This window comes from Lathamus discolor, chromosome 3, assembly GCF_037157495.1.
Source record: "Lathamus discolor isolate bLatDis1 chromosome 3, bLatDis1.hap1, whole genome shotgun sequence".
NCBI lineage: Eukaryota > Metazoa > Chordata > Aves > Psittaciformes > Psittacidae > Lathamus > Lathamus discolor.
The window spans coordinates 92054038-92079404 of NC_088886.1; the positions used below are offsets into that span (position 1 = coordinate 92054038).

General features: G+C 38.5%; 1 protein-coding gene across 2 annotated transcripts in view; it reads left to right on the forward strand.

Moving 5' to 3' along the window:
* The first annotated feature begins 735 nt into the window (after positions 1–735).
* Positions 736–25367, forward strand: part of DPP4 (dipeptidyl peptidase 4) — a 40435-nt gene continuing 15803 nt past the window's right edge. For both annotated transcript variants that reach the window (XM_065670580.1, XM_065670581.1), the window contains exons 1-18: positions 736–823; positions 906–990; positions 8706–8804; positions 9380–9474; positions 9596–9670; positions 11558–11610; positions 11710–11782; positions 12860–12980; positions 13413–13573; positions 15543–15646; positions 19091–19226; positions 19379–19423; positions 22171–22275; positions 22378–22445; positions 22640–22690; positions 23156–23280; positions 24231–24278; positions 24756–24854. In XM_065670580.1, coding sequence (XP_065526652.1) covers positions 818–823; positions 906–990; positions 8706–8804; positions 9380–9474; positions 9596–9670; positions 11558–11610; positions 11710–11782; positions 12860–12980; positions 13413–13573; positions 15543–15646; positions 19091–19226; positions 19379–19423; positions 22171–22275; positions 22378–22445; positions 22640–22690; positions 23156–23280; positions 24231–24278; positions 24756–24854 — 1549 coding nt within the window. In that variant the 5' untranslated portion in view covers positions 736–817. The remainder of the gene's footprint in view (positions 824–905; positions 991–8705; positions 8805–9379; positions 9475–9595; positions 9671–11557; positions 11611–11709; positions 11783–12859; positions 12981–13412; positions 13574–15542; positions 15647–19090; positions 19227–19378; positions 19424–22170; positions 22276–22377; positions 22446–22639; positions 22691–23155; positions 23281–24230; positions 24279–24755; positions 24855–25367) is intronic.

A 25367-nucleotide genomic window follows, 5' to 3' on the forward strand; every position in this document is an offset into this window, starting at 1 on the left:
AAACGCTATAGCTAGCACCATATAAATTTATAAGTAGTACTAACCACTACCTTCAAGCTGAATGGTACACAATAGTGAGCTGAGCATAAGACTACTTGGTGATGCTCAGCTTTTTAAACAAATGCTTTATAGTTTCGATTTCCAAGTTATATTCAGTCTTTCCCACTAATTAGTCTTAATACCTCAACGCATAATCAAAATTCTCCTTGGAAATGGAATTGGCTGATGTGATGAACCGAGGTCATCTTCAGAGCTAGATTTTAAACTTTTATCCTGCACTTCCGTTTTCTGGGCTTAATTTAAAATTCCATTTTGCAGACTTACACATCCACCTATCTTCTATGCCAACAACCAGTGCCAAATAAATAAATACCAGCCCTTCCTGCAATTTTATTAGTCTTTCCATAACTTGCTTGCCAGAGAAAGTTCAAAGAGCAGAAACTTCACAAGAAATGCTGGTGTTATCAGAGCATTAGCTTTGCCGTTATCGTTCGAAGGCATTTCACTTCTGGAATCTCTGTGTGGCCGTTATCTGATTTCCTACAGAAATCTTTTCAGTGTCAAGAGGTCCCTCCCTTCTATCGTGCAGCCGTGTCACCGCGCTCCAAGTGTTTGAACTGAAGGAGAAAAACCAGCTCGCAGAACAACACGCGAAACTGCAAAGCCAGCAGGAAAGCCGAGATCTCGCATAAACCCCCGGCTCCTGGCGATACTTCCTTCCTGCCAGCGGCTGCCGTCCCTAGCCCGCCCGCAGAAAAGCCCCGAGGGCAGCAGCAGGAGCAGGAAGGTGTAGGGGGGCGTGATTTCTTTCCGCACCATGCAGGTGGGTGAGAGAGGGGAAGGGTCAGTGGACCGGGGGCGCTGGAGGGTCCTGCTCTGCCGCCTGATGGGACTTCTCCTTGCAGACCTTCCTGAAGTGGTTGCTGGGGATCCTGGGGTTTGCTGTCATCGTCACGGCCATAGCCGTGCCCCTCGCCTTGCTCACCGGCAGTAAGTCAGCGGCGGGGCGGGCGGTGGGGGGGTTCCCTGCGGCTGCCGGGCTCTGCCGGCTTGGGGGATCCGCAGCCGCGACACCCATGCAGTGGGGGCTTTTGCGGAAAGTTTGTGCCTTAAGCAACGGGGCTGATGGAGCTGGAGATCCAGAGTCCTGGGAAACCGGGTACTTGGTCAAGAAGGTGCCTCATCTGGGGGGGGGGGGGGGGGATGTCACTCGATTTCTGTGTAAGTTGGGAAAATACTAGTTCTAAGCATTAAGGTTTTCAGTATTTTTCTTGACTGTTGCAGCTGTAGGCTGTAGAACCAGCAGTAAAACCCCAGTTAGTCAATTTCCTAGGGTGTATTGAACAGATAAGGTTATATTCCCTCTAATTTGCTTTGTTTGCACAACTTTTGTTAACGTTGTTGAGTGAAATTATATACACAGCACAGTTCCAGAGGTCAGAAAAGTAGGAAAGATTTGGAATGCATTACTGGACTCTGATCATTTTACAGGTTATCCTTGTAGCTCTAGATGTTAATGTGAAACATTGCTCATTAAGCAATGCATTGCTTTCAGCTGGCAGGACAGAGCTGCAGGTTAATCTCTCGTGTCCTGGTGAACAGCTGAGCAGCTGCAATATGTAGAATTGAGTACTGCAAACTTATGGAAACAGTTTTCTAGACTAGACTTTTGCTTGTCTTCTGTTTGTGAGGTGCACCCCAAGAAATGTGAAGATGTGTGTCTTAATCTTGGCAGGGTGTTCAAATATGGACACAGCAATTGTTTATGTGCACAGAAAGGTCCTCTACATACCTTCTGGACTAATACTTGCATCAGTAGATGCTGACTCCTTTCTGTTATTTTGGGGCAGCTTTTTTCACTTACCTCAATAAAGCAAATTTTTGAGGTAATAGAAGATAGTTTCTTAAAGTGGGGAGAGAAGGAGACGGGTCTTGGTAACTTACCAGATGTATGCGTGCAGCCTAGTGAAGGTGCATGTGTTTCACCTAATGAAAGAATTCAGTATTGCAGGCCTGAACTCTGCTGGAGCTGGTGCTTGTCTGCCTTAATACCAGTACCATGTTGTATTGAAAGTCACATGGTTTTTCTTTCATAAGTTGTAGCATAGGAATCTTGCAGTAGAAGTGTCTGCAATTCAGAATCAGTCATTGAGTTATATAGTAAATATATTTTAACAAAGCACTTCTTTTGGATGGCATGCAGAATATCACCATGCCGTCAGCCTTAGCTTGCATAGTTTTGCTTGTAAAAGACTAGTGTACTGTGTCAGTGTCTTTACTGAGGTGAAATTAATGCATGGTAAATTACCTGTCACACCCAAGTAGTTCACTAGGTCCCTCTGGATAAAATGAGGATTGAGATGGAGAGGTCCCAGTTAGAAAACTTGAATTCCAGTCTTTTCCCAAATCAGGCCACCAGTAGCACCTGGATAACAAATGTGACCATTATAGTTCAGGGGCCGCAGGGTGCTTTTGAATTTTTGACTGAAAGATGCTAAATAAATGTTTTTTATTAGCAGATGAGAGTACGCAGGTGCTGCACTTACAATTACTCCTTTATATGTTAGAGCACTTAGTCATTAACAAGTTGATTATATGGCTTTTATGAACTCCCTCAGGGTGTGTCAGTCTGCTGAAGATGCCTCCTGTGTCAGTACGGGGGCTGACCTGAGTGCGAATGAAAGGTGGCAAAACTGGGGGGCTTTGGGGAGGAGGAGCACCTCATGTGACTGTGTGAAATCAAAGTCTGCTCTGATAAATGTCATTGTAATTGCAGTCAAGTCTGTTTCATCCGGATGAGTCAAGTATTGTGCAGGGAGTAAAAATAATGCCTATTGATATACACAACTTTGAGTTGAGATTCTTACTTTTGGCCTGCTCCTCTTCTCCCTGCCATGCTTCGCAGTATACTTAGATTTCATAAGCTTAGAGTAAAGCATCACAGAATTAATTTGATAAATGGACTACAGTGCTATGAAAGATTGTGAGATTTTGCCACTCCAGAGGAGTTCTGGTTTTTTGGCTGAACTGTAGGCCTACCACATGGAACTTCTGCTTCTTCTCTTGCAGCTATTTAGTGTGGACAAATACTGTAGACTTAAATTTGCGAAGTTTTGGGTGCAGCCCTTCACTATCTACCTTGAGGGTCTTCAGCCAGAACTGTGTAGGAAATTCTATGTTTTTGTTTATACCTACTACCTGTTGTGCCACCTTATTTTATATTTAATAACCACATGGAGCTAGTTGCATCAAATAGTTTAATCTCAAAATAGCCTTGGGGGTTGTATTTAAAGTCTGTTGATGAAAGCATTGTTATGCTTTGAGGAGCTATTCAAGAGGTGACTACAACAGCAGGTGTTTACCCTTAATGCATCAATATATTCTAAAAACCTGTGGTCTGTCTGATCTTTATTCCATTTATCCCTTATGTGTCTCCTGTATTTTTTTTTTTTCTCCTGTAAGCTTCCATGCAAAAAGCAGATCGAAACGTACAGTGGCCATACACCTTTATCTCTTGTGTAGCAACAGTTCTTGTTCCAACCAGCTGGGCAGGAAAGCCCAGGGTGAGAGGAAGAGTAGCTAATGCTGACAGCAGGAAGAAGACGGTGCACTATGCAGTATCATTCTGCTGCCATGAGCAAGTCATCAACAGCCTTATAGTGGGAGGTCCTTTACAGTGGTCTGATCACAAAACTGGTTCGTGCATCCACAGGTCCAATTCTCCAAGGGTGAGGTATTCACTAAATGAGAAGGATCATCACTGTCATAATTAGATGATACAATGCTTGGGCTTCTGTGGTGTGAAGAGGCTGGAAAAGCACAGCAGGTACTGGGAAAGTTAATGACCATAAGGTGTCTGAGGGTACTTTGTAAGTCTGATGCCTAGTTGATGTGTTGGGTATTACTAGTGGCTGGTAGAAAGCCACCATAGAGAGAGGGGTTACTGGCAGCAGAAGTCCAGTAAGTTCATGATGTCATCCTGGACTTCCAGATGAAGAATGCTGAGGTGGTTTCATGCTTTGAGGACCTGAGCATGTGAGGTTGCTGATTTCCTCACAGTTGTGTTAATGTATAACTGAAGAGAAAAAGAAATAAAATCTTTAGCTAGCTCTCATCATTGTTCTGTTGAGGATGGTCATATCTACAGGCTTCCCTGGCTTACCCTATCTGCATTCTGTCTTGAACTAAGCAAATTTGTGACTGGGTGGTGTGGAGGAGTATTTCTTGCCAATGTCAACACGCTGCTTGCAACTGAACAGTATGTTTAAAATAGAGAGAGGCTTCTGGTTGATGCACAATCTTTGTGTTTGGAGACTTATGCCACAAGATGAATGAATCTGGCAGCTGTGATCTGTCACTGTTTTCTTGGGAATAAAGAGGTCCTCTATTACTCCAGTTTCTGTAAGTCATTAGGTTTAAAGGTGTTTTAAACTAGAAAATCTGTAAGGGAATTTAAATCTGTGGATCATAAATTGGCCTTTGAAGTAGAATCTCTTTGGCTCTAGATTCAATAATTAAGGTTTAGATAAGAATCTCGACTTGGTGTGGGATTTTAGGGTTTGGATTTCTTTCTTCCCCCACCCCCCTTTTTTTTTTGTAAGAGAACTGTTACCTGAAGAGTGAGCAGTAGTTAATTCCATTCAGCTAGCTTCAAAGGCCTTTAATCAAAATTATGGCTGAAATTCTCCCCGAAGTTGAATGGGGGATATAGCAGATTAATTGCCTTGTTGTGAGTATGACATAGATTTGTCTGGCCAAACACTCTTTTGGCTTGAATCTAACTGTTCTAACTCTTCTCTTTTCCCTCTGTATTCGTGTACCTTGCTCTGCATTACAGGTTTCTTGTAGTCCTCATGTTATGTGTAGATATATTACTCTTCTAGTTAGTGAAGTAAAAGACAGGGAATGGAAATATTTTCCTGCAGTATGTCCTTGTGTTTTGTAACTGTCATTTAATTCTGATATGTATCTTATTTCCAATGTTGAGTAATGTAGTATAAAAAAAATACCAGCAGTGGATTGCTATCTGTAAGGACACTTCTGCTATTTTTATTTCCTTGCTTTGCATGAGGTGGGGCAAATTTGAGGATTCCAGAGCTATTGATTTCAAAGTTAATGATTAGCTCCCTCTGGGGAAGTCTTTGCAGCCCCAGAGTGTGACATCTGTGTGAACTGCCCCAGGAGGGGTGATGGCACTCACCTGTTAGTTACAGTGTCTTCTGGGTGTCCCACCCCAGCTACTGGGTATAGATGGGATTCTGGGTTAAGTGAACCTTGGGAGAGTCATTCGTACTTTCTTTGCTAGAATTCGATTTCTGTGCTGTCACTTATCTCAGGCAGTAACTGGGGGCTTGAGTGTAAGGGGTGGGGGGTTGAGTGCTTTCTTACACACATTGGAAGAGAAACAGGGAAGAAGGAAGGTTTGTAAAAAAAAAAAAAAAAAAAAAAAAAAAAATAGCCTGAATTGTCACTTACTTTTCTGACTAACTACTGAATCAGTCAGGTTTCCCTTCTTGCATCTCTCATGCTGCTCCTGAATTACATTCTTACATAGCAGATTGTTCTTGGTCTTGTTCTGCCGTCACTTTAAAACAGCGATACTCGTTCACCTTTTACTGATTTTTATAATTTCTCTGGCTCTTTATTGCTGAGCATCATGCTTGTACTTGTCTTTTCTTTGTGGTTCATCCAGACTTTCTTGGTAGCAGTAACCATGTAATAAAGCTTCTGTTATTACTGGGTTTATAGTTTTTCTCCCTCTTTTAAGTTGCTTATGTAATTTCTTGCCCTTTTTTTTTTATTATATATGGAAATTAGTAAAATATGCCTTGATACTGGGGATTAAGCAATACATATACCAGAAGTAATTTGTCAAGAACTTTAGATTTTGGTACGGTGATATGTCATATAATTAACATTACACAGTAGTACAATTTCTTGCTTGCTTTACACCTTCAGAAACTGACTCAATTTGTCCCTTGAAAAAGGGTGACATTTTAAAAAAGAAACAATCCAAAACAGAAACTAAATTGTTTATCAACTTTAAATAAGTACTATTTCCATAAAAAGCTAAGAGCCTTCTTCCCAGGAGGACTTAGGTTTTGCTTCTCTAACAGGGGTGTTAGGACTTAAATATTTCCAGTATATCATTATGCCATTGGAAATATGGATGTGCTGCTGGGGTAGAGATGAGGAGCTAGTTGTTTGGAATTTAGAAAAATAAGTCTGTATCTGGAATAGTGCAAATAGCAAGAAAATTCAGCCTTCACAGCCTTTCTGAAGAACCTAAGAGTGAAAGAAGCTGTTTTGCTAAAATATGAACATACATTGACCTGTATCCAATATTCAAAGCCAATAAAATGCTCTTGAATGTCAACAACTACTTTATTTTGTCAAAATAAACCTGTTTGACACTTTTTTTAAAATGGAATCTGAACAAGAAGTAGCAAAATGCAGAATTAGATGTACGCTGAATATCTTCAGTGGGTAGCACAATGTGGTTAAGTAAGAATATACTGGTAATGGCCTATCCTGCAAATGAAGAAAAGATTTCAACTAGAACTTTCATGAGTATACCCTTACAGCTTGGCGTATGTTTTTATATTCAGTTACTATGTGGAAGGTGTTGACAGAAAATGAAATTTTAATTTTATACACAGCCAACAAATCTTAATAGTGTCCTGATTTTTAGTAATGAGACCTCAGCAAAATATGTATGTCACCAAGGGGGAAAACATTCATCAGTTTGGAAAAATCCCTAAACCTGTTCATCAGCCACCTGTCTTAAATTGCTCCTCCTTTTCCAAGAGAGAGTTTTGTTGCTTTCAGAAGCCCCTCTAATTGTAAATGACACTCAATTAAGGAGGAAAGAAGTGATATTCCCAACTAGACAACTGTGCATGAATATCAAATGCACACTTGTTCATATCCATCAAATTAAGTATTCAGTTAATATAGAATAATTAACCTGAGGAATTAATATTCTCGCAGAAATTTCAGGAGCATGAAATCTAAACTAGCAAATTTTTAGAACAGTCAAATTTCAGATCAAATTGAGCAAGCAATTCTTTAAACCTTTGCGGAGCACCTTAGACTAAAATAATTGTTTATTATGGCTCTTCTATTGGAGCAATGGCTGTGCAGTCTGTACTGTACAATGTGCTTACTAATTGGAAGTAAGAGTAGAACTGCAAAAGCTAATATAAGTATCTTCCTGCTGTGTTCCAGATGTCACATGTACTTAACCTGCAGAGAAAGAACCTGTAAACGTTACTGTAAGATGCTTTTCTGTGTGTGCATCCCCCAGGACTTTGCAGCAGGTTTTTTTCTTATTGTAATGAAAGAAGAGATTATCTGTTTAAAAGTATCTGAAAGACTGGGGCTCTTAGAACTGATAGGGGCAGGTTATTATCTTGGTTGATCACTCACCACATCTATACTTGAGTGTTTTTTTTATCAATTGTTTTTGCCCTAAGTCTTTTGGTTTATACTGGTAGTAACAAAAAAGGAATGGTTTAGCTGGTTGAAATAATAATTGCTTCCCTTCTGCACTGTGCAGTTTTTAGGTTTCCATTTAAAAAAGGTCAGGGGAGATATAGGGAGAGAACTGCACACCTGAATTTAAAAATTGTACTCTTTGTTTTCAGAGGAAAAAAAATCGCAAAGACTCAAAAACCTATTATTATACTTTGGAAAGAATAGCTTGTGCACTGCAGCTAGTAAGAAAGAAATATTTTTCATAGAAGTTGACTGCAGTGTGCTGGAGCCGATTACCAAACTCATTAACTGGGTTCAAAGTTTCACTTACACTTTTCATAGTAACCCAGTTAACTTGGCTTTAATTTTGCAGTCAAAATAGTAATGTTTCAGTAAACATTAAGATACCTTGGTGAAGAACATGGAGAGGGGTATATATTTAACTAGTTATTTCATCATAAGCTTATCAGTAGGAGTTTGTGAGTTTGTGCTTTAATTTTTTTTTCATTTTTATTTTTTAAATTAGATCTTCCCTGAATATTTTAATGCTCCTCAGATTTTTTTACTTGAGGCATTTCTGAAATTTGAATTTAATGATAAGCAGATGATTCACAGCTGAAAGGTTCATGAGCAGGAACAGCAGTATTACAGAATATGTGATAAAATACATCAGCTGCTTTAGTTTTAGGGTGTCTTTTGAGGTCTGTACATGTACTCATGTGGATGACCCATTTCATTCACCTGGACAACCTTGCCCATCTACCACTCCAACGTGAGCATGTACATCTCTGCTTTGCATGACTCGCCTTGCAGTTGATGTCTAATGCAAATATTAGCAGTCAGGGCTCTGTAGCAAAGTTCTCAGTGTGAGCGTAGAAGGGAAAGACACTAAGATCACCTCTTTTCAGTTTTTGAGGTGTACAAGTATGTGTTTCCTGAGATACGAGGGCCAGAGGTCATCTGTTTATTTTTGTCACTGTCAAAAAAGTATTTTCATTTTCACAAGAGTTTGTTGAGGGATCTCACTGATAGTTCTTTATTTTTATGCTTGCTGAATTTATGTTGTAGTAAAGCCTTAGTACCTTCTCACTGCTAGTACTTTAGAACTAGTTGGCTAGAACACGTCAATAACCAGCAACAAAAACCCACTTATTTTAGTAGTCAGGTTGAGAAGCTGGGGTAGAACAAGTTGCAGTGACACTGAAATTTCTTCTGTCTCTTTCTTTCAGAAAGTACCACTGAGCCTGATTCACGAAGAACCTACACTCTGCATAATTATTTGAACAATGACTATAACTACAGAACGTATGATTTGCAGTGGATTTCAGGTAACTCATTTCTACATAGAGCATAAATATCTAGGAAATGCACTACCTTCAGTAAACATATATCTTCATGCTGAGGTGACTACCGTATCCTGAAAAGATAAGACATGGTATTTAATGTTGCTGTTACAGAATGGCGCATATCTCAAAGGTTTGTGGTTTTTTTTTTTTATTGATTTTTTTTTTTTTTCCCTTAGACGTTTGTGTTCATGTCAAGCTATGTTCTCCTACTAGTAAAAGAGCATACTTACATCTATGTGTTTTTGTGGAAACATGTTATCTTCTGAAGTATGTCAGCTTCCTGTGCATCAGGCTATCAGGCAACAGAAGGATACAGGGTGCTTTTCTTTTTGAATATGCTTAGTGCTCCAAGGAAAAGAGGTGCCAGTAAGCAGTGGCTGTGAGTCCCAGGACTACACTCTGAACATTCTTGTACTAGAAGCATCCTTTCATTATAAAAGTGGGAAACACAACATTGACCAGATTTTTTTAATTTTATTTCCCACTAAAAAATTTCAAGGAAAATAACTCATCAGCATTTTACGTACTGTTTATTAGCAACTTCCTTGTTCTTCTAGGCAATCAGTATCTTCACAAAGCATCTAATGGGGACATCCTGCTTATCAATGCTGACACCGGAACATCTTCAGTAATCTTGGCGAATACAACATTAGTACGTTGACTTATATATAATACGTATGCAGACATTGGGAAAGGTATTGAGTTTAATATTTTGCTCTGTGCGTTTCTTTGGGATCAATGCTTAATGTGTTCCTTTTGCCCTTTGTTGACAGGATAAATACAAGGCAACCACAGTTATATTGTCACCTGACCAAAAGTTTGCTCTTCTGCAATACAGCTCTACAAAGGTATGAGGATAAAACTGGGAAATAAAGGTTTGGGAGCAACTGAGAGGCTTGAAAGAATACAAGGGAAATACAGGGGATGGATGAATGAGATGAATGTCTGCAGAGGAACAGTGAAGTTGAGCAGGCAGAAGGAGGGAAGAGAGACTGGTATTATCTGTGAGCTTGGCAGAAGAGTTATGGCTACTGAAGAAGATAAGCTGGGTAAAAAGTGGATGGAGAGAGATCACAAGGAGAGTGAGGCTGGGTAATTCATCTGGGCATCACTGTCCAAGGAGTTCTGTAAGTGAGGAGAAGTGATGATTAAATATGACTGTAGACCCATGGTTGTACATATATGCTATATATATACGCTTATTATGCTGTGATGTTAGGACATAAGAACTTAAAACTGACGTGAATGAAAAGTAGCATGTGCTTACAAGAGAAGACTGTCCTCTTATGCTTGGAATGGACTTTGGTACCCTTGATGGCTACTGTCAGCGAGCGCATAAAAAACGCCCAGCATAATGCCTCATCCAGACATGGTGGTTAACCGTTCAACAAAGGTCAACTTACATTTATGCCAGGTGGCATGAAAACCTAGTTCTTCATGCCACATGAGGACAGTTACAGAAAATTAATGGAGACATTACAGTGTGTGCACTGAGAAGCCAGTAACTTTGTTTTCTTTTTTTTTAATAGACATCTGCCTGTTTTGTTTGCAAAAAGTTCAGTGCTGACTTAACGCAGTGTACAAATACTCAAGCATTGTGCCACTGAGCTCTGTCTACATGTTCTAGCTTTGCAGTCCAGGAATGTCTCTCTCACTATGCCAGCCAGAATCCATGGACTCAGCCATCACTTTTTCAGTTTTAGCTTCCTTGTTAGGTAATATTAAGCCAGTTACCTTTTGTCTTTCCGAATTATTAATAATGTCTGGCTTTTCATTGTGTCATTAGTGGCCACAAAATGTTTTGTATATTTCCAGCTACCGTAGCCATTCCCACGACTCGTGATTTATTGCTTTATAGGATTTTATCTGTTGCAGTCATAAGAGTTAATTTTATTTTAATGCTGAAGCAAAATCTTTTAACCTTTTATATAATAGTGTGAATGAAAGTTATTAATCTTTACTGCAAGAAAACAGTAACAAAATGAATCATGAGGATGTAGACACTTCTTATGTAATAGCCATCTGGTTGTGTAGTACTAAGTTATTGGTTTATATCTCCATACAAATCTTCCAGAACAATCATAGAAGGGTAGCATTATTGTAACATGTCAACACCATGGGCTAAATCAAATCTCTTCAGCCCCACATAGTGAGCACATTTAAACATCTGCAGTATCATCATCATCTTTTCTCTGTAAGTGCCTACAGAGTGTTAGGACTTTGAAAGGCAGGTTTTTGAAAGAAAGGGTTTATTTCTGTGGCAATATGAATGGGATTAGGTCACTCCTGAACTGGAGAAACTGCTACAGAAATATTGCTGGGACTTGTGAGGACTACTGAGTAATAAGTTGCCAAGTTAAATAAAACAGCATGGAAAATGAGAAATGAAAACAGCGAGTGCACCCGTAAGGCAGAAGGAGGAGGATTAACTGTGCATAGCTACAATAGTCTGCCATGTAGCTGCAAGGATTTCTAAAAATCTGCAGCATCTCTGGCCTCTCTATCTCTTAGTCAGTGGCCTCTGTCATAGTATTTAAGTGATGACCCCAGGGGGGTGGCAATTATTTAGTCTCTTCTTAAACCTTGCAGGGATTTGTTACCATTTTACATTCGTTGTGGTCTGTCTGACTTCAGCAAAAGCATAAGGAGAGTTTCAGAGGTAATTCAAACTGTAAGGGATGTGAATCTGGTGAAATCGATTTTCTTAATACTAATTTTTATTTTTTTCTTTGCAGTTGTGGAGGCATTCCTATACGGCTTCATATCACATCTATGATTTCAATAGCAGGTCAGTAATTTTTGCACAAGACATAGTTTTACCAATATTTTCCAATGAAATGACATTTCACTGATTTCTCTTTGCTGCATTTTGGTTTTATTTTTCCAGTTCAATCTTAGATGATGGACTACTACCTAATGATACGCAATATATATCCTGGTCACCTGTTGGTCACAAACTGGTTAGTAAAGATAAGTGGAACATATACAAACAGCCATTTTTGTACACTCACGTGGAAGCTCACATTGTCTGTACCTTTGGGGTTTTGGGAGTTTCCTACTGCTGGATAAAGTAGCTGAACTAGTTCCCAAATTGACTGCTGTTGCTGGAAAGACTCCAAAATCCCTCTGTGTTTTTTGTTTCATTCTTCAGTGAAAATGCATTCCTGAAATTAGTAGTGGCCCCAGTAGTCATGAAATGCACAAATGCCCAGTAACTTTGTGTTTTTACAATTGCAGACAGTAGCTCATCTGTTTCAGAGGAGCAACATTACAATTGTCTTACTCATCCGCTGTGATTTTTATCTCTTAATGACATCACAATCAATGAAGTTTTACTTGATGGATGCATGTAACAGGGATTAGAAGATCAAAATCTCTCTTGAACTCTTTCCCACTGTGCTTTTTATTTTCCTCCTCTCCATCCCAGTTCATGGTGATGGTGACAGCCACTGTGTTTGCAGGGTTATGGTGAGCATTGGATCTGACTAAAAGAGAGAATTATAGAGCCCAACCACATAAGCCAAGGTTGTTGAAAAGAGCTTTTTCTATCTCGGGGCGAAGCTCTGGAACAAAACTCTGCAGTTGTTGGAGAGGAGGAAATCGGGGTGATGAGAGAGGCAGGCAGGTGCCAAAAACTAGAATTCTAAAGTAATAGTGAAGAAATGCACCATCTTTGCAAAGTTTTACCAAAGTACTGATAGTTTTCTTTGAAAGACAAATGAGTGAAAAACAACTCCTAATGAAGGAAAATAAGCTTGTACCTCAGCAGAAAAGGAGTAGCAAAAAAACCTTTCAAAACTTGATGTGGTAATCGTGTCATTCATCATAGTTGATTGTTTTTTGCTCCTAGGCTTGAAGTTAGGTTGCTACACATGATTTGTATTAGTAATTCAAGATTGTTATGCGTCAGTGATGTTTAGTGAAACACAGCTTTCAGACAATCTTTGTCATCTCTTGTAGATTTCCCAGTAGATGAAGCAAAGGAAGGAAGTAGGATTTACTCTAATAGTAATTGTAAACACAATCATGTTTTGCAGGCATATGTTTGGAATAATAATGTTTATATAAAACCTTCACCAACAGCAGATTCTGTGCAAATCACTCAAAATGGAGAAGAAAATAAAATTTTCAATGGCATACCGGACTGGGTTTATGAAGGTAACTATGTCAAGCATATTTTACTTTGCATAAAACTTTGTTTATTGTAATTATTTTAATTTATTTTTATAATTGAAAAAATAAAGTTCATAAAAGTTCTTATCATTGAGAAGTTCAAAATAATCTAATAATCAAAATAATTTAGTCTGAGTTTTAACAGAAGCAGGCATCCTTATCTGAGCTTAATACCTAGCTAGTGTGAGGATCTGAGAGTAGAAATGAGTTCATCTAACTTGCAGTACATCACTGTAAATCAGCTTGTGAATTCACTTAATATGATAGACCTGTAAGCATTGATCTAATGCTGTCAAAGTCTTCACTTTGGTACCTGAGCTTCAATTAAAAAAATTCTGTTAAAAACTGATGAGAACAGTACCTAGGACAAGAGCCAACTTATCAATTATAACTTAAATGCATTTGCATCTCTTTCAGAGGAAATGTTTGGCACCCATTCTGCTCTGTGGTGGTCTCCAAATGGCAATTTTGTGGCATATGCAGCGTTTAATGATTCCGAAGTTCCTGTTATAGAGTATTCCTTTTATTCTGAGGACACCTTGCAGTATCCAAAGACCATTAGAATCCCGTATCCCAAGGTCTGTGTTATTTATTAAACATGGTTGTTCTGCAGTTTCATTAAGAGAGTAGTCTCATTTAATCAGTTTCTGCTAATGAAAATATTGTCTGTCTCTCCTCAACAGCTTGCTGTGATTACTCTTTCTGAAGTCAACAGCATCTGGCAATGTTAAAGTATTTTATTATCTCCAGGGGAAAGCAAAAAAGAAAAAAAAATATGATTTAAGGTTTTGTTGTTTCACCAGACAATTTTGAGGTAGCAAGTAGATGTTGAGAGAGAAAAAAAAGTCTCAGGAAGTTGTAATTGGTACAAAGCATTTGACAGATGTACGTGGTGTTGGGGTTGTGCATGGTATTGCTAGTGGAAACTTCTCAGCTTCAATGTAGCGTTTTTAGTTGTAGGATGCTTCCTATATTGGGGTGAAGCAGAGAAATCCGCTGATGGTGTTTCTTTGTTTAAGCATAGAGCTCTTTCAGTCTTAGCTGTTAGAGGGAAGCCTTTAGTGTGTGCAGCTCCTTCCCTCTCCCTTCCTCTCCACCTGATTTTGTGCCCACGGCTCATGGCACAGTTGGCGCTGGACTAAATGGTGTGAGAGAGTCCAATGTGCTCGAGACAGCTTCTTGTGCTTCATAAGTGGAGGGTTTCATGTTTAATACAAGATTTACCTGTATGAAGTTCCTTGAAGTTATATGGGATTTTGATTTAGTAGATGCATCATTGCACTTAAGACACAATACAAGTACAAAGTACAACAACTGCACTATACTGCTGAATCGTGACATAAACACAGTTCTCATTGGGGGTCTCCATAACACGCTCGCTGCTGCAGTGCTGGGAGTTCCTCTTGCTGGGAAGGAGTTACATGGGTTAAAACCATTTCAAGCCCATCACTTTTTTCAGTTCCTTTTGTTCATTGTTTGGTATTTATAGTCTGTATTGTGCTGAGGCACCTGTATATGCTCCCATATGCTGGTCTGGCCAGCACAGGAAGATAGTCTTAGGCACCTGTATATGCTCCCATATGCCGGTCTGGCCAGCACAGGAAGATAGTCTTATTCTTTTGATTAACTGGGGCAGAACAGCTGATACAGTTGACTGATCACTCAGCTGTTTCAGCTGTTTGTAAAAAGCTGTCCTCTGGTCCTCTTTGTGCTCAGGGTCAGCTTTCTGTGCAGCAGCCATGGTCAGTCACTTCCTGACTTCCCCAAAACTTAAGGAACACATGACCTTCACCTGTCCCCTTGGAGCCTCCCCCAGAGAGGTCACCGTTGCTCACAGTGAGGCACTGGGCTTGTGGACCACTGCAGGCGCTCTGCTCTGAGCATGCTGCCTCTGTACAGACATAGGTGTGGAATGAGCTGCCAATTTAAATTGCACCTTTGATTGTTATAAAACCCCTTGTGTTTGGAATATTGTTTGACTTCTGTAGGGGGGTCAACTACAGCTATTTAACCGTTATGGTGAGGACTTGACTGGTTAAATTCTAGAGAATCCCTTCTTGACACAGTTACTTTACTGTCAGTAATACTACGTTAAAAATAATGGGATGTGTGCTGCAGTCACAGCTTTGATTGTGATATAGGCAGCTATTTATTATGTGAACACTTAGTGTAAGGTTTCCATGAAGAAGAATTTTTTTATCTGTTAGCAGTGGATTTGATTCACCATCAGGTACTGTGTGTGGCATGTGGGATGAAATATTGCCCAAAACTGCTTTGGGTACAGCAAGCCCTATGTAGTTACCAGTGTTTCTAAATGTAGTAGTCTTTCTTATCTAGAGATGCATAACTAACACTTCCATATAAAAAAACCCACAAAGGATAATTTATGTACTGATCTTAAGAGCTGCATTAGGAACTTGGCTTTTCAAATGTTTGAAGTTGGCTGGTTTTACCTCACTCTAGTAATTTCTTTGGCTATCATTTCATACACTTATTTCACAAAGAATATTCTCTCTTCAAAAGTACAATGAAAAATTTTATTTTTAGGCAGGAGCTAAAAATCCAACTGTGCAGTTCTTTATTGTGGATACCAGATCGCTTCCTGCTTTCCACCCTGCTGAAATTTCTCCACCTGCGGAAATAATATCAGGGTAAGAAATTTTGGTTCAATGTTTGCTTGTTTCTTCTGGTGGGAGAGGAGGAGCTTTGATGTGTGACCACCTTGTATTCAGTTTATATGGCAGTTTTTCCCAGTCCTGGGGCTCCGATAGCAACAAGATTTACCAGCGAAAATCTGCTCAGAGATTATACTCCTAGTGATTATATATAGATGGCATATTCCATGTATGTTATATTCAGAATTTGACAAGTTCTTGGCTCATCACATTCAGTGGAGTCTAACTATGGTGAAGTCATTTCACAGTACAACTTTAATATGAGCAAGTTTTGGTATAATCAAATTATAATATATGTATTCCAGTTCACCGGGGGGGGACGACAAAACAAAACCTTAATGGCAAGTGGAGATTTGATTTCGTTGGAAGCAGACTCCTTGCTAAGGCAAGGTATCATGACTGATCTTCAAACTTCTACTCAAAATGTTTGTTTTCTTTGGAAACATGGTGAAAACCAGCACCTCTCACAGTAAATGGAAAATTGTATTTCTCAAAATGCCACTGGAAATGCACAACATGATATAAATGTATTTTGTAAAGAGCAGCTAAGTTGATTTAAAATGCATGCACACAGAATTTGGTATCCCAGATCCTGGATTTTGTTGTTTCTTTTTAACAGCATTGTAGAAATTTTTTAGCGCTTTGCACTTATAAACACAGTTATGGAAGCATAGGTTACACCGATAAACTTCAGTGAAAAACAAGAGAGGTCTGTTAGCTAGTGCGTAAAACCAGCATTTTGAACATAGTGGCCAAAAAATTGTAACTGGAATCTCAGTGCTATTCCATTTCAGTCCTCACCACGGTGTAACTAACATCTCTGCATTAAGCAAAATTTTATTAATGTTATTTTTTATCCTTTCTGTACAGTAACACTGCAATAGCAAGGTGTTATGTTTCTGTTGTATGCTGGTTTTCTTCAGAATTTCAGTGCCCCAGAAGTAAAAGCCCTATATGTTTTGCTCAATTCTGGTCTAGATTCTTGCTGTCTTAGAGTCATATTTTATGTTTTGTTCATACCTAATGAAAGCTGAACAATGCTGCCGTGTGACCTGGGGAGAGTAACCATCATCTCCCTTCCAGCCTTGTATCCATTTGGCTAATATATAGCCCTGAGATTTATATGGAGTTAATCCATATTTAAATTAATGTAACAGTGTGAACCAGTCTTGAATGATGAGTGCAGGGAATGAAATTTCATCTTTCTCACAACGGCTGCTCCAGGTAATGGTTAAGCCTCACATGTGTCCTGCAAACATTGAGGTGGCCAGAACAATTCTTGAGGAATTTTGCAAGAGCAAAAGTACATAAGTAGGAAAAAGCAAGTGATGTGCAATGTTGCTGTCGGGTAGGTTTGCTCCTGGAAGTGCAAAGTAATGGATATTTGCATGGCATGTATATTTATACCACTATTTGGCAGGAAAGGTTACTTTTTTGTGATAGAAAATTCTATTTTTACTCTCTTGGAGTCAGATTCTGAGTAAAACTAAGTTTGAATTGGTGGCATACCTGACCTGCCTGGGTGGGCAATGCCCCAGCAAATGGTTGCCTGTTGCAGCGCTATCCAGAGCTTGTATCCACAGCAGTTGCACCTCCACATTTGAAGGGGGCACAGCATACTTCTGTTTCAGAGAAGTTTTGTCAAGAAAAGCTGCCAGAATCTGGAATGGCAGTGCCACACATCATGGTAAATAAAACCTGATAGTTTTTGCACAAATGACCAGCATGAAATCCATGCAGTGTATAGACACCACTTTTAGCATCATGGGTACAGGGGACTCCTGTTGGCTAATAGGAGGATGAGGGCAGTGGATGCTTCTGGTATGAAGTGATCTGTCCTAAAAATAAGTCCTCTGATTAGAGAGCTCCAGACAATTATTGCAGGAATATCCTTTCTCAGCAGCAAATGAGTAAGGGCAATGCAGAACTACTGTATGCTATACTTAATTTTAGCTTAGTTAACATTTGATGGGCTGTTGAAAACTGAAAGTGGCCTCCAAGTCTCTATAATAACCTGAAAATATTTACTATGTTATAATAATACTATAATAAATAGAAATTTTGTTGGGGGGGTTTTACCTTGACTGTGCAACTTGTCTGATAGATGATTTATAGTCTCCAGAATTAACTTCTCTTACTTTGAGGGAACAAAAACTGGGGGGCTAATTCCCCTTTTAAAGAAAGGGGAACTGGGTGTTACAGATACATGAGGAACACAAGGTTTGGGTTTGTTGAATTTTGGTTAGGGTTTTTTTAGGGGGTTGTTTTTTTTTTTTCCATCAAACAAGCTCCTGCAGAATGCTTTTACAGTATTTTTGGTCTAAAATACACTTTTGAAGCAGTGACAATAACAATTAAATGACCTACTAACTTCCCAGTCAAATATAAATGCAAAAATAGACCCTTTTCAAACGTGATTTCTAATCTGCAGTTTAGAAATAAACCTGAAAGTGGTCAGCAACCAGTTGGCATATATTTTTAATCCATCCACTCTAATTGTAGTATTTTCCTTTTTGTTTTTTCTCCACTTCCCCACCCCCCAGTGATCATGAATATACTCACTCCATCACAAAACCTCCCACACATTTTTGTTAACTGACTTTGGGGGGGGGAAGAGAACATGAACTTGGAACTAAGTCAAATGTGCAAATTCCAGTTAAAAATGTATACTTGCCTTGGAGGGGAGGTTTGTTTTATTTTTAGTTCATAAGTCTTCTAGGAGATAGGAGAGATCTAAAATAAGAAAAGATGAGTACATCTAACAGATCATAACGGTAAACAAAACCACTAAATTTTATGTGGTGCCTTTTTAAAATTAATATATAGGAATATTCATGAAAATTACAGGGTTTTTTTGGGTTTTGGGGTGGGTTTTTTTGATACTCCAGTACTTCATGTCAACTAGTTGGTATTCTAAAGATGAAATTAAAATATTCAAATAGTAATAGCTGTTCTTGGTATGATCTCTCCCTCCATTCTAAATCATGGAAATAAGTATTAAAGTGAACAAAGATACGTATCACTCAAAGTGCTTACAAGCAACCAGCTTCGTGCAGCTAAAGATAAAATTCCAAAGTCTAGGGCTTGTACAACTCAATATTCAGAAGAATTTCCTCTAGATGCACACAGTACAAGATTTGTGAACAGTCTGGAGTAGCTATTTTATGCATTAGATGATAGTGATCTGGCTGTTAGAATTTAATTTCAGTCTTTCTGAAAGCGGTTATGTACAAAACTTCTATTTCTTTATTGTGTGAATGAAAATAACCAAAACATCTACTAGTGACAAAAACAATTTATAAGAAAATGGCTCAATTAAGTTTGCATCATTGTTTATTGTGGAAGAGTCGATAGAAGTGAAAATAGCCAGATGAGTTTCATTCAGTAAATTGCTGAATGCTATTCTATTGGTGTTTTCAGGGATCATTATTTGAGTGTTGTAACATGGGTGACGGATGAAAGGATTTGTCTGCAGTGGCTCAGAAGAATTCAGAATTTTTCGGTCCTCACAGTCTGTGACTTTGAAAGTGCTACTGGAAATTGGTTGTGTCCACAGGTAAGAAAAAGGAGGTGAGAGAGTCACAACGGTTGATAGATGAAACTAGAAAGGAGCAGAATATCCCCATATGTTTATAATTGTAGAAACATAGCCTGATGTAAAATAAACATCAGGGATTGTTTGTTTTTTTTGTTTTTTTTTTTTTTTAGGAAAAACAGCATACAGAAGAAAGTACAACTGGCTGGATTGGCAGAGTAAGTGTTCAATTTCTAAAACAGTTACATGCTAAATAACACTGATAATTAAGAAAATTTCACGTGAGCCTCGCCAGTTGCAGTGCCTTTTGTGTGTAGGTCTCATCCATTCACTTGTTGCATTTTACATGTAGCAGCTCCATTCGAGACCATTTTTTCCTTTACAACACTGCTCCCGGTTTTTAGCTTTTGTGGGTGCAGAGTTTCTGAACTCCCAGGCTGGGCTGACAGTGCAGCATGGGCTGGAGCTGTAACTGTGTCCTCTATGACCCGTGCATCATGTTCAGCTTGCCAAAAAGCAGAGTGCTCCTTCCAGACTCCTTTTTAATTCTGAGCTACCATTTTGGTAGCAGTAGGTAGGGGAGTGAAGGAGGCAGAATCAGAATTCCCTCTGTTCTGGGGGAGTTGTCAGCTATGCTGGTTTGGCAGCGCTCCAGTCTTCTCGCCACCTCTAGAATGATCTAGGGGATAAAATGTATGAAGAAGTTTATCCTATAACCTTTGAATTCTATTGGAGGAAGGGCATAGAGGACAAAAGTAATTTCTAGCATTTCAGGATGCAACAAACCATTCTACGTTCTCCTTGGGGCTTTTTATTTATTGGCCCCCACCTGAAATACCCATTTAATAGAATGGGGGACAAGATGCAAATAACTGGACAGATTAAAATCTTCCCAAACTTCTGCTAAACCAGTCGCTACTGTCTGGATGATTCTTTCAAAGCTGCCTCTCAGTCCTTTTGTACATGGTAGAGAGTAGGCACCTAATGAACTACACAGAAGATCTGGGGGAAGTGAAGCAGAGATGCAAAAGTTCAGACTTGGAGGGAGAAATGAGTTTCAGAGTTTTTGATGAGAACACAGAGTACACTTTCCACTCCCGCATTTTCCACACACTGATTATGCTTTAGTCACTAATTCACTTTTGAAGTCAAAAATGAAAGTTTAAAGAAATGCAAAGAGGGAGGCAACAGCAGGGATGAAATCATCCACAGTATGAAGATGAGAGATCAACCCACCTGCTGTCAAATTTGATATGGAAAGGAAGGCCTTAACGCTGACACATTTTGCTTCTCTGCAGCAAAGGCTTCACAATTAGACAATGTGATGATCAAGCTGCAGACTTTGTAAACAGTTGTGCAAAATGAGAGGGCAAAATGCAAGTCTGTGCCATTAAACTAGGTTGTTGGTTTTTTGTTTCTTTTAAAGAGACAACCCACATCTTAGGAGCTGTTGGAAGAAAAAGATAATCTCACTATATGATTCTTGGATTTCAGAAGGGAGTGGAAAGTAGGATTAAAGAGGGGATAGGAAAGGTATATTTATTCTTTTATTGTTACCTAAAATGACATTTGACAAGGGAGATTTACATATATATAAGGGGGGGAGGGTGTGTGTGTGTGTGTCTATATATATATATATGCACACATACATATGTATACAATTCATATAAGTGTACATACAAACTTAAGTAAAATAGGTGTGTAAAATATAGATATGTAGATCTATCTTTGTGTGTGTATATATATATATATAGTGGTTTTTTTCTTTTACACTCTCTTTCTTTAATTCCCCCCCCCCCCCCCCCCTTTCCAAAGTAGAGATGAATTTATGCTTAATCTAAGAATGCTCAGAACAGCCTGTGTTACTGCATAAGGCTTCCAGGTCATGAGTTAAGTTAAAGCTTGCCAGTTGAGTTGAAGGAAAGTCACACTTTGAAAAAGCAAGACTGTGGTAAGGGAGAAGCTAGCAAAATATTTGCCAGGTTATTTTTTGCAAAAAATATTGCTAGGGATGAAGGAGAGATGATCTGGATCACATGGGTTAGGAAGACACAAGTTGTCATTGCTTACATTGAGTGACCAGAGGCAAGTCACTTCATCTTTCTATTTCAACCTCTGTTTAAAAAAATGGGTATACTGTCTCGGAGGTAATTGCATTGTGTCAGTTGCTTAATTAAAATTTAGCTGGTTTGGACATTTATCACAGAAGTAACTTGGATTTCATTCGGCTCAATTTCATTCCTCTTGTTTTTCTCTTTACCATATGGAGCACATCCAAATGACAGTCAGTAGAAGGAATCCATTCATTTCTGTCACTCCCAATTGATAAGTGGATAGTTCTTTCATGAAAATATCATTCCAGTTTGGGTTCTCTGGCATTCTGTAATCAGTTAGGGGTTTTTTCTACTTAGTAGCAAAATTTCCTCTTGGAAAGCAGCTTGTGTTCTTTAAATAAGGGGGTTATTTTTCATTGTCAGGCTAAAAAGAAAAAAAATAGAAAAATTTCAAAGAATTTGTTCGCAAGCCCATTTTAAAATGGGAAGTTTAAGGAAAACGTATTTGCAGTGTTGACATCGCTATAGGTTACAGCTGCATGTTGTCGTTGGACAGAATAAAACAGTGACTTTATACATGCACATACTGTGTCCTAAAATGGAAGGAAACTAGGAACAACTGTAGGATTTCAAATTCAAGGAAGGTAGGAGGGGACTTCAGTCATTACCAGGACTAATACTCAGGAAATTCTGCTATTGAAGGGAGCAAGAAAATATTTTAAGTGTGTTTATTTTTAGGGTAGTGGCTCCAGGTTCTACCTGTTAAGTAGGCAAAAAAAAAAAAAAAATCCCAATACATTCAGTGATGCGTTGTTTTAAGTATTGAAACTCCTGTTTAGCAATATCAAAACTAAATTTATCATTCTGGAGTTTTGTTGTTTGCTTTAATAGCCGTCTCTCTTTTGTTCAAGTTTCAGCCATCTGTCCCTCACTTTGCACCCGACAACGTTACCTACTACAGGGTCTTCAGCAATACAGTAGGTTACAAGCACATCCATTACATAAATGGCTCACAGGTAGGTAATAAATTGTAGGACCGTCACTGCTGACCTGTGTTTCCCCTGCTGATTGGGGAGCTTCATGTTCTACTTTCTGCCTTGCCTTCCCCACCTCTCCAGGCTCCAGTGCCTATTACTGCAGGAAAATGGGAAGTAATCAGCATAGCAGCTGTAACCAGTAACTTTTTGTAAGTATTGTAATTAAGCTATTGATTCCTATCAGAAGGGCTTGTAACAAGGGTCTAAGCAAGCAGGGAGGAAGAACAGGGAGAAGGTGTCATTTAATTCATTGAAAATCTGATCTAAATTTGTAAGATAAACCTTTAAATATTGTAATGTACTGTAAATATTTTATCAAAACCAGTATGTTTTGCTTTTATAGGTACTACATTAGTAATGAAAATGGAATGCCAGGAGGAAGAAATCTTTATAAGTAAGACTTTCTTTCTGCAGTACGAGTAAAATATTTGTTAATGAAAAAGAAACTTTAAGAAAAAGCATTGCAAAATGAAAGATTAGGATGTTCACAATCTGATGTGGGATCATTTATAGGATATTTAATGAAAAATAGTGTAGGAGTATAAACTGGAAAAATAACTACAATATTTTCCTATAAATTTAGTTAATGTAAGGACAATTGTGAAAAGAATTAGCAACAAACCCCTAAAGAAAATATCTTATGCTTTTTTTGCTATAACTATAATTCCAGTATTAATTGAACTTAAAAAATTAAAGTCTATTTTCTCTAATCTTTAAATCAGTAAGAACTTTACTCCTGAATTTTAACATACTTCATTTGGTCATTTTATTTTAAAATCATACCTTAGTTTAGCATAGCTTTAAAAAACCCCAAAAAAAACCAACTTCATCCCTGAAATGAAGCTCGTCTGTTTTGCAGAGTGCTCTTGGAAAGCAGTTCAAACTCTACTAAATGTGTTAGCTGTGATCTGAATCGAGAAAGGTGCCAGTATTATTCTGTGTCCTTCAGCAAAGATGCACAGTACTATCAACTAGATTGTCGTGGTGAGTATATCTTGAATTAGCTGACATAAACATGACTCACTGATTAGTTGGGTGGGGAAGTTCACTTCATCAAGATCTTGATATGTACTGTGGAACAATGATATGTGTTGGTATTGTTGGATAAATGCATTGGCAGCAGAAAAACATACTCCTTCCTAGTTTCAAAAGCACCTTGTCAAAAATTACAGGGATAGATCTATCAAATTTTGTCAGTGGTCCTGAAATAGGTGCAAAAGACTCCTGTTCTCTGTGTAGCTCCTCAAGAGCTGCATGGGGAGCTCGTCTCTGTAGAAGGAATTTGAAGGCTCAGGGAACAAGGCGAGCAACAGACTGGGTAAAGAGAAGTGCTTTATGCATGGCAATAAATTGAGATAGACTGTCCTGTTCATAAAAATCCAGTGAACATAATCATAAGTTAAAGTAGTGGGACTGTAGTCTGTCTCTGACCTTTAAGTGCTTGTACTAGATACTACAAGGGAAAAATTAATCAAAGGATGGGAAAAATAAAATCTTCTTTGAAATTTCCCTTAAATTGAATTGTATGTTCTTTTTTAGGATGCCAAGGTCTTCCTTGACCTATGGGCTAGAAGGGCAGAGAGACAGCAGGGAGGGAATTGTTCTGCCAAGTTGTAACAATGGGTTGGTTGAAGAAGGCTGCTGTGGTCTCCGTGACAAGGCTTGCTGATTTCCAAACTGTGGTCCACAGCCAATGGGTAGACTTTGCTAAAGAGTGGAAGTTGAATTCTTCACAGCCATGTGGTTCGCCTGCGAGACAGTGTGCATATTTTACAGGATCCTGTGACTTGAGTTTGGGCCCAGCTAAAAATCCAGCTTGTGCAGACTGGAGGGAAACGAATTCTGAGCTTTTATGAGTCACCCACTTCCAGTTACTTTGAGGGCTGTATTTTGAGACATCATGCAAACATGAAGGTTTCGTGCTCTGTTAACAGGTCCTGGCCTGCCTGTATCTACTCTGCACAGAAGCAGTAATGATCAAGGTATGGGATTGTCTTAAAATATAATTTGTGTTGACTCAGAAAATTGCACTGTAAATTGCTTAGTATAGTAATTAAAATGTCAGTTATAAAGGGTAAATTTAATTTCAGGTGATTAGTATAGTTAACCAGAAGAATAGATTACATAGCTTGGCATACATTTAGTCATAGTTTATTTAATAATATTTTACATTGTGCTAGAAAACAGTGAGTAATGTATGACTTATTTACTGGATAATTGTTCAGTTTTTCTGAAACTGCACTTACATGAAAAACAGGGAAACCAGCTTTCTGGTTACTAAATTACTGAAGGAAAACTATATTGTAAACATTGAATCTGAGAGGAAAAACAAAAACTGCAGTAAGCTAAAACTGCAGTGTAGGCTGCCATCATCTCAGATTGAATTTTTAAAGTTGTTCACAATTAAAGAGCTATGCATTTGAAAGTAATGTATTTATCTTTTACTAACTGTTATCTAGTCCTCAGATACTTGGAAAACAACACTGAACTGGAAAGTTTGTTGGAAGATATTCAGATACCTTCAAAAAAATTTGGCTCCATTCTTATAGGTGGATACAGTAAGTTCAAAAACGTATGCGTTTCTTTCTCCCTTTCACCAAGTGCTTCAAGGTCTCCTGATGAAAACAATTACAGAAGAGGTGGGTGTAGTGGGGATTACTGCAGTTATTCAGAACTTAAAGCAAGATAAATTTGGGACTTTTTTTTTTTGATATCTCCAGACATTCTGGGATGTTTGTTTTATTTTTCCAGAAATCCCAAAATATTCTTAACTAAAATACGCTTTTGTCCTCCTGTGATACCTTGATGTTGTCATAAAGAAGTGGCTCAACTCCTTTTTTTCCTTGATACTTACCTGAAATACAGAAGTCCCCTCGCACCACATTAAGTAAATTACAGGAGTAGGGGTGGGGCACAAAGCTCATAAGCATAGTTGAATTTAAATTAAATTATACATTCAGTTAACTCTTACTTTACAGGTACAAGTCCCTTTGGTTTGTGTTAGCAGGTTGGCAAGCAGAGAAGTTTAGTTAGTAACAAAAAATGTGTATAGAAACTAAATGGAAAAGCTT